The sequence below is a fragment of the Mandrillus leucophaeus genome, unplaced genomic scaffold (genome assembly GCF_000951045.1).
Source record: "Mandrillus leucophaeus isolate KB7577 unplaced genomic scaffold, Mleu.le_1.0 Scaffold250, whole genome shotgun sequence".
Taxonomy (NCBI): Eukaryota; Metazoa; Chordata; class Mammalia; order Primates; family Cercopithecidae; genus Mandrillus; species Mandrillus leucophaeus.
The window spans coordinates 1,786,765-1,796,519 of record NW_012102588.1 but is presented as its reverse complement, the minus strand read 5'-3'; the positions used below and the strand labels follow the sequence as shown (position 1 = coordinate 1,796,519).

The window sequence follows — 9,755 nt, the reverse complement described above, 5'->3', positions numbered from 1 at the left end:
TGCCTCAGCCTCCCGAGTAGCTGGGACTACATGCGCCCGCCACCGCGCCCGGCTAATTTTTTCCTATTTTTAGTAGAGACGGGGTTTCACCATGGTCTCGATCTCCTGACCTTGTGATCCACCCGCCTCGGCCTCCCAAAGTGCTGGGATTACAGGCGTGAGCCACCGCGCCCGGCAACTTACAATGTTTTTGTTGTTGTTGAGATGGAGTCTCGCGCTCTCGCCCAGGCTGGAGTGCAGTGGCGCCATCTTGACTCACTGCAAGCTCCGCCTCCCGGGTTCACACCATTCTCCTGCCTCAGCCTCCTGAGTAGCTGGGACTACAGGTGCCCGCCACAGCGCCCGGCTAATTTTTTGTATTTTTAGTAGAGACGGGGTTTCGCCGTATTAGCCAGGATGGTCTAGATCTCCTGACCGTGTGATCCGCCCGTCTTGGCCTCCCAAAGTGCTGGGATTCCAGGTGCGAGCCACCTTGCCTGGTCCCCAATTTATAATTTTTTTTTACTTTATGATGGGTTTATTGGGGGTATTAAATGCACTTATGATGAGTTTATCAGGACATAACCACATCTTCAGTCGAGGAGTATCTATACTTGTGTGTTTAGATAGAATCTTTGTATCCTAGAAGGGTAAAGCTTTTTAGTTGCTGTTATGTAAGACCTCATCTTACTGTGAAGGGAGAAAGAAATGACTTGCTTGCATTACTTGTTGAGGCAGAATAGGCTAGTTACCATCCAAGCTATTTTTAAAAATCCATTCATATCATAGGAATCTGATACTAAAGCCTTTTTATTTTTGAAGTTATTGGTCTCTATGTTTGTCTCATTATCCTCAAGACCTCCCCCTCTCCTCTTAGAAAGTTATTTGACTATGATTGGTTATGAATGTACTTTGTACTCAGGAGGGGGAAAGTATGTGCGATTACCAGTGCTGCTCTTTTTTTCCTCAAATCACATTTCTTTTTTTCTGCCTCCCCTAGCCTGTTGAATTATAATTAAAATATATATCTATGTATTTGTTATATTCTTTTCTATTCAGTTATAAAGTGACCTTTTTCAGGAGTAGGTATCAGCTCAAATATTGAACAACAGAGCAACAGCAGTAATATAGTAAAAGTACCTCATACCTAAAGTCAAAATCCAAGGATTTGGTTCTATCTCGACCTCAGGATAAACAACTTTGTTACTCTGGGCAGATCATAAAGTGAGGAAAGACAAAGGTCTAAGAGATTACTTAGAAAGACAGTGATAGGCATCTACAGTAGAGGTAATAGTTACTAAAGTAGAGCAGTGAAGACCAAAAGGAGGGGAGAGAAGCATTGAAATCAAAAACAGAATTTAGGGCCTTGTTGAGGGATTAAGTAGCAGGGGCATCATTTATATTTAGACCTTGATCCTGAATAACTAATAGGAAAATTAAAGAGAAAAACCTAGAGTAGTGTAATGGACAAACTTGCTTTTGAACACGTGAGAACTGGGGAAAAAATGGTAGAAATGTCAATTATGCAGAATTGAATGGTTGGTAAAGATATCTGTACTAAAGATAGAGATTTGAGAGGTGGCAGCTTTCCTGTCCTAGGAAGGCTGCTTCACAAAGATGAAAGCCTTATCTTTGTTAGGCTGTAGTCCTTACCCCAGAGAACATAGAATTCTGATAACGGATCATGATTGGTGGCGGTGTTCTGTCAGCTTTAATGTAATGATTCACATATCATACATAATTCACCTATTTAAAGTGTCCAATTCCATAGTTTTCCAGCCCTGTATAACCATCATAATGAATTTTGGAATATTTTAATCTTCTCTACAGAAAACCTATTAGCAATCATTCTTCATTTTCCCCTACTTCCCCCCCTTCCCCTTCCTAAGCAACCGTTAATCTGTTTTCCCTCTCAATAGATTCTGGATATTTCCTGTAAATGGAGTCATACAGTATGTGGTCTTTTGTGACTGGGTTCTTTAACTTAGCATAATGATTTTCAGGTTCATCTATATTTAGCATACATCAGTACTTCATTATTTTTCATTTCCTAGTAATATTTCATTGTATGAGCATACTATATTTTGTTTATCCATTCATCGGTTGTACATTTGGGTTGTTTTCACCTTTCCACTATTATGCATAATGCTCATATGAACTTTTGTGTATAGATTTTTGTGTAGATGTGTATTTTCAGTTCTCTTGAATGTATACCTAGTTATGGAACTGCTGGGCCATATGGTAACTGTTTGTAACCCTTTGAAGAACTGGCAATACTGTTTTCCAAAGAGGAAGACATTCTCAGTAGCAGTGTATGTATGAGAGGTTTAGTTTTTCTACATTTTCACCAACACTTACTATCTGTCTTTTGTTATAACTATCCCAGTGGGTGTGACCTAGTATCTTTGATTTGCATTTCCCTAATGGTCAGTGATGTTGATCATGTTTGCATGGGCTAACTGGCCATTCGTTTATCTTCTTTGGAGAAATGTCTTATTTGGATCCCGCTCCCGCGCCCCCCCCCCCCCCACCACCTTTTTTTGTTGTTATTGTTGAAACGAGTTTGGCTCTTATTGTCCAGGCTGGAGTACAGTGGTGTGATCTTGGCTCACTGCAACCTCCGCCTCCCGGGCTCAAGCGAGTCACCTGCCTCAGCCTCCTGAGTGTCTGGGATTACAGGCACCTGCCACCACGCCCAGCCAACTTTTTTGTATTTTTAGTAGAGATGGGGTTTTGCCATTTTGGCCAGGCTAGTCTTGAACTCGTGACCTGAAGTGATCCACCCACCTTGGTCTCCCAAAGTGCTGGGATTACAGGTGTAAGCCTCTGCACCCGGCCTTGCCCATTTTTGAAATTGGCTTGTCTTTTAAAATTGAGGTGTATGAGTTCTTTATTCTGCTTATAAGCCCATTATCAAATATATAATTTGGGAAGATTTTGTCCCATTCTCCGGGATATCTTTTCACTTTCTTGATGGTACCTTTGAAAGTACAATTTTAATTTTCATAAATTCCAATTTATATCTGAGTGTTTGTTGGTTTGTTTCTTTTTTGAGACAGGGTCTTGCTCTGTTGCCAAGGCTGAGTGCAGTGGCGTGATCTTGGCTCACTGCAACCTTCACCTCCCAGTTTCAAGCAGTTCTCCTGCCTCAGCCTCCCAGGTAGCTGGGATTACAGGCGTCTGCCACCATGCCCAGCTAATTTTTGTACTTTTAGTAGAGACAGGGTTTCACCATGTTGCCCAGGATATCTATGTTTTCTTTCATTGCTTGTGTTTTTGGTGTCATTTTAATGAAGTGATTTTCAAAGTATGGTCACAAGATAACAGCACCATCAACCTCACGTAAGAGCTATTTAGAAATGCATATTCTGGGGCTCTACCCCAGACCTACTAAAACTCTGGGGATTAGACCAGAGGTCTGTTTTGATAAGCCCTCCAGGTGACTTTGATGGACCCTGAAGTTTGAGAATCACTCTCTTCAGGGAAGGAGTTCCTTTTGCCCTTCCAAAGGATACTGGAATTCCTTTTCTATACAAAGTATAAGACTGTAAATCATGCATAGTGGTTATATTTCTAAAGCTGAGCAGCAGGCTTAACTACTTTGTATTTATGAATATTCTCAGCTCCTAATTTTGCTTATTTATGATAGTAAATTTCACATTTGTGTTCTTCTAATAAACATTGTCATTTCTTTCTGTTCTTATAGACGTGCCACCTTGCTTAGCGCCCGTCAAGGGATGATGTCTGCACGAGGAGACTTCCTAAATTATGCTCTGTCTCTAATGCGGTCTCATAATGATGAGCATTCTGATGTTCTTCCAGTTTTGGATGTTTGCTCATTGAAGCATGTGGCATATGTTTTTCAAGCACTTATATACTGGATTAAGGCAATGAATCAGCAGACAACATTGGATACACCTCAACTAGAACGCAAAAGGTATCCATTCTTGCCATGAGATTGATTTGAGAAATACTTGCTTGGTATGGTCTCTATTAGTACATTGTCAAAATTTGAAGTAAGGAGAATAGCATTGCAAAAGAGAACTAGCACAGGACCATTTCATGTGGGAAAGTGGGCTTGAATTTATCCAGCCTTTCCCCATTGCCACTCTTCACTTAAAATAGGAAACCTAAGAATCTGGTTAAACTTCATGCTTGAGATAGTTTGGCCTGATTATCTGTCATCTTCATTTTTTCCTTTTTTTTTTTTTTTTTTTTTTACATTTGCTGTTAACTAAAAGTGTTTCCCAGGCTGGAATGTGGTGGTGCAATCAAAGCTCACTGCAGCCTTGAACTCCTGGGCTCAAGAGATCCTCCTGCCTTAGTCTTCCAAGTAGATAGGACTTACAGGCGTGTGCTACCATGCCTGGCTAATTTCTTAATGTTTTGGAGAGACAGTGTCTCATGATGTTTCCCAGGCTGGTCTTGAAGTCCTGGCCTAAGTGATCCCCCTGCCTTAGCCTCCCAAAGTGTTGGGATTACAGGCATGAGTTACCATGCCCAGTCCACGTTTTCTGTTAGAGTTTATGTAGGTGCTCGCTATTTCTTAGGTAATTTGCTTTTTCTTCTATTGAGTCCATTTTGTAATAATAGTACATAAACCTGTTCACTCTACCATTTCCCAGATTCTGACAATATATTGCAATATTTGAAATTGGTTAGATACATTAGTGACCTTTTTAGTGTGTTTTTGCTTGTGTTTTCCCTGACTTTTGCTACTGTTCATATTATACAAATACTTTAGGTAAAATGACTCACTTGTCTTTTTAAAGGACGCGAGAACTCTTGGAACTGGGTATTGATAATGAAGATTCAGAACATGAAAATGATGATGACACCAATCAAAGTTAGTGCACAGAAAATCTGCTAATCTACTTCAAGAAATGGCTGCCTCAGTAGTTCCCCTTCAAGCTTTTTAACTTCATTATTTTCTGTCTGGGTGGGAATTTCTCTTTTCTTCTCTATGTCTCATTTCTTACATTTTCTGTCCATTTGTGCTTACACATTCTTGCATTATACATTGCAAAACTAAGGATGTATTAAAGAAATGTTACAAACTTTCCAACAGTATTTTTTCTTTATCTTCTATCTTATATTTATCTTAGTATTATGTTTACCTTTACTCTTAATGTACTGTTATTACATTTAATAAAATCTTAGCAAAACCTTTGTTAATATTGATGCAAAATAGATTTAGTCAAGAAAATGAGAATTACCAGTTACAGCTCCTAAATATCAGAATGCTAGCAATTAATACAATGAAAAGAGAAAATATCCCAACTCCATGCTTTTATCCAAAAGTTTCAATATCACACTTTGGGGTCTAGTGGATTTTATTTGTGGGTTCCAGTTATTTCAAATGGGGCTAAATAATGCATTCGCCAGTTTATTATTATCAACTAGTACTTTTATTCAACCTGTGGAAAGACAATTGGCCTAACTGCCATTTTTTGAGAACCCCAGCCATAGCTCACTGCCGTTGATATGTGATATGCAAACAAGGCACTGCCAAAGTTTTACTCCATTGAGGAGATTTGGTGCTAGTGTACTGACTTACTATCAAGATATGTAAATTGTTCAGACATTACTCTCTGTTTAGCAAATGCTCAGGTTTCAGCTCCTGATCATCTCCTCTGTTTGGAGTTGTCAGTGAGTTGGGTCCTGAACATACTCATGAATCTAACTGTATTTGGGTGGTGGGTATCTCAAAAGATAAAGAGGAGGATATGGGAAACCTCTGTCCAATACAAAATGGCACAATATTGTTAAATGCTGATTTTTATTTTGCATTTTTTATTGTAACATACGCATAACATAAAATTTGCACATAACATAAAACTTACATTGTAACCATATTAAACTGTTACATTTACTTTAAAATACCAAAAGTTTGGACTATAAACTTGTTTTTGTGTGGCATTAAAATTTTATAAAAGAGGTAGTAGGAATTTTGGATTGAGCAGATTAAAGGTCTGTTACCCTAATCCAGTAATTAAATAATTTTCCTAAAAAACAAAACATTTTATCTTTTTATGTTTAGGTGCTACCTTGAATGATAAGGATGATGACTCTCTTCCTGCAGAAACCGGCCAAAACCATCCATTTTTCCGACGTTCAGACTCCATGACATTCCTTGGGTGTATACCCCCAAATCCATTTGAAGTGCCTCTGGCTGAAGCCATCCCCTTGGCTGATCAGCCACATCTGTTGCAGGTGAATTAAACAAGTTAGTCTTAAGGTTTCTTTCTGATTGAGTTTATTTTCTTTAAAGTATTCAATGTAACTAGAATATTTCTGTTAAAATTTCAGCCAAATGCTAGAAAGGAGGATCTTTTTGGCCGTCCAAGTCAGGGTCTTTATTCTTCATCTGCCAGTAGTGGGAAATGTTTAATGGAGGTTACAGTGGATAGAAACTGCCTAGAGGTAAGACAGTAAAAGTTTTTGCAATATAATATTTATTAAGGACAACTTGTCCCAGCATATAGATTTTTAGAAATGCATTAATTTAGACTGTTATATTTTCTGAAATGAAGTGTCAGAATTTCCTGCCTTGTGATATAATGTAGGAAGAATTCCAACACTGTCATTAACTTGCTGTCAGATCACTTCATCCATAAAATACCATCCTCCTTATGTGCTTTGGCTGTTTCACAGAGCTGACTGCTGTATGTGGCTGAAAATTTCAATTTTTCATGTATAATAAAAGTCTGTAGATGAGCATGTGTAATTTTGGCTACAACTTTAACTTGCTGAACTAATTTTAATCAAGACTAGATAAATAAGATAGCATTAATGATGATACCTAATATTTGTGGGCTAAATCTGTCTCCTGGGCATTGGTCTCCATCTTCATAACTATGTTTGGTAGAATGCATTATCACCCTGATTTTTTGGGTAAGAAATTGAGTCTTGAAGAGAGTAAGTAAATTTCATGTGGGAATGTCTGTGTCACACAACTAGTTAAGTGGTAGATCTAGTTTTCAGATATAGCTCCGATTTGGGAGCCTAAAATTATACTCTACTGTTTGTCCACTGAAAACGTAGTAAAACATTAAAAAGCAGGTTTAGAAGACATGTAGTTGAATAGAATGTTTTTTATTATCTCATTAATAAAAAAGAGAATGCAGTACTGAAAATATTAAAAATATGTGAGACTTAAGTACCACCAATGTTATAAAGATTTATTTAAAAGTTCTCTGAAGTTCCAAGGCAAGAAGTGAATTTATTTTATTGTATTTTATTTTATTTATTTTTGTGAGATGGGGTCTTGCTCTGTCACCCAGGCTAGAGTGTAGTGGCACATTCTTGGCTCACTGCAACCTCTTCCTCCTGGGTTCAAGCTATTCTCCTGCCTCAGTCTCCCAAGTAGCTGGGATTACAGGTGCCCGCCACCACGCACGGATAATTATTTTGTATTTTTAGTAAAGACAGGGTTTCGCTATGTTGGCCAGGCTGGTTTCCAAGTTCTGACCTCAAGTGATCTGGCCACTTCAGCCTCCCAGAGTGCTAGGATTACAGGCATGAGCCACTGTGCTCAGGCCAAAAAGTGAATTTAAGGGGGGCCGGGGGGAAAGCCGGATGTGGTGGCTCACGCCTGTAATCCCAGTGCTAGGTGGGTGAGGTGGGTGGATCACTGGAGGTCAAGAGTTCAAGACCATACTGGCCAACATAGCCAAACCCCATCTACCACTAAAATTACAAAAAAATTAGCTGGGCATGGTGGTGGGCGCCTGTAACCCCAGCTACTTGGGAGGCTGAGGCAGGAGAATCGCTTGAACCCAGGAGACGGAGGTTGCAGTAAGCCAAGACTGTGCCACTGTACTCCCGCCTAGGCAACAGAGTGAGACTCCGTCTCAAAAAAAAAAAAAGAAAGAAAAAAAAAAATTGTTGTCTGAGGTTGGTTTGGTAAATGCATTGGAATTGGTGGTCAGCTAGGGCCATCAGAACCATTGAAGCTCCAGAAAGGGAAAAAAACTTGCATATGATTCCTGTATTACTAAGTTGAGGACAAAATCTCGTTAGTTTTTTTCCCTTCATTTGTAACTTTTAAATGTAAATATTCATAGGTTCTTCCAACAAAAATGTCTTATGCTGCCAATCTGAAAAATGTAATGAACATGCAAAACCGGCAAAAAAAAGAAGGGGAAGAACAGCCCGTGCTGCCAGAGGAAGCTGAGAGTTCAAAACCAGGGCCATCTGCTCATGATCTTGCTGCACAATTAAAAAGTAGCTTACTAGCAGAAATAGGACTTACTGAAAGTGAAGGGCCACCTCTCACATCTTTCAGGTATTTGCTAAGACCCTTTGTTTTTATTGTTCAGTACAGTGTTAAAAATGTATATCCATGTTTGGTTACTATTTATAGACTTGCTGTTAGCAGCTCAGCTAAGGGGAAACTGAATAATTAGAAAGAGTTGAACTTTCTAGATTTGTGATTCACACTTATCTGTGCTCCTTTTCCAAGTCTGTAATTCTCTTACAAGAGGTAGGTTCTTTATTTATCTAATAAAAATTTGTTAGTATATACTGTGGCTCAGTATGATTTGTTGACTCTCTTTTTTGGTTACATGGCATAATAATTTTTTTGCTTAGATTGGAGTTAAAACCTAGTTTGAAAATAAGATACATTGTATATACATTGTCTAACAACCACATAAGGCAGGGGAGAATTGTGGACTTGGGTGGCCCAAGCTTCCTAGAAGCAGTATGGATTGAATTGAGGTGGTTAGAATGTGCAGAAACAGATTGGAGAGAATTAGAGGTAAGGAGGCCAGTTAGAAAGGTGTTTGTCATTATTAATAGTTTCAGTTAGTTGGGGGAAAGATGCTGAGGCAGAATGTTGACTTTGGGGATAGAAAGGACATGGTGGAAAGGAAGAGAAACTTAAGATGGACTTGATTACTTTGATGGAACAGGAGGAAGAAAAATTAAAATCTGCTCTAAGTCAGGGCATTAGGGAAAGAGATGGTACTATTGAAAAAAAATCAGAATTGTCATTGTGGTGAAGAAGCCATATTAAGTTTTAGCCATGCTGAGTTTGAATTGAGCATCATTGACGTGGACATATTTATTTAACAAATGGAAATTCTGGTTCATGGTGCAAGTTTGAAGTAGAGGTGGATCTGGGAGTCACCTATATGGAGATGGACATTGGACTTTAAGGAGAGGAGATAAAATGAAAGATGAAGGTAAGACATAGCCCAGGGATTTATCCGTATGTAGAAGACAGAAGGAATAAGGGAGGAAAAATAATAAGTTCTGTGGGGAACAAGTAGCTATGGAAAAGTTCTCTGTTAGGATGCAGTTTGAGGAAGTTAAGACCTCAGAATATTTAAAAAAAAAAAAAAAAAAAAAAGTAAGTTACTACCATTGAACAAAAAACATCAGTCTTTGAAATTGGCTAAAGTATTTCCTCCCCCCCGCCCCTTCCCTTAAACTTCTTACAGGCCACAGTGTAGCTTTATGGGAATGGTTATTTCCCATGATATGCTGCTAGGACGTTGGCGCCTTTCTTTAGAACTGTTCGGCAGGGTATTCATGGAAGATGTTGGAGCAGAACCTGGATCAGTATGTATTTTGTGCACTTTAAATTCCATTCTGCCTGATAAGCACATATTTCAGGGAATAATCTGTCATGCTTTTTTTTTTTTTTTTTTTTAAGATCCTGACTGAATTGGGTGGTTTTGAGGTAAAAGAATCAAAATTCCGTAGAGAAATGGAAAAACTGAGAAACCAGCAGTCAAGAGATTTATCACTAGAGGTAAAGGTATTTAGAT

At 38.8% G+C, this 9,755-nt stretch overlaps 1 protein-coding gene across 3 annotated transcripts in view; it reads left to right on the top strand.

Moving 5' to 3' along the window:
• The window catches only part of UBR5 (ubiquitin protein ligase E3 component n-recognin 5), a 154,963-nt gene that overhangs the window by 122,514 nt on the left and 22,694 nt on the right, over positions 1-9,755 (top strand). For all 3 annotated transcript variants that reach the window (XM_011983491.1, XM_011983490.1, XM_011983492.1), the window contains exons 41-47: positions 3,686-3,916; positions 4,752-4,825; positions 6,020-6,192; positions 6,289-6,402; positions 8,046-8,266; positions 9,426-9,546; positions 9,641-9,739. In XM_011983491.1, the coding sequence (XP_011838881.1) occupies positions 3,686-3,916; positions 4,752-4,825; positions 6,020-6,192; positions 6,289-6,402; positions 8,046-8,266; positions 9,426-9,546; positions 9,641-9,739 (1,033 nt within the window). The remainder of the gene's footprint in view (positions 1-3,685; positions 3,917-4,751; positions 4,826-6,019; positions 6,193-6,288; positions 6,403-8,045; positions 8,267-9,425; positions 9,547-9,640; positions 9,740-9,755) is intronic.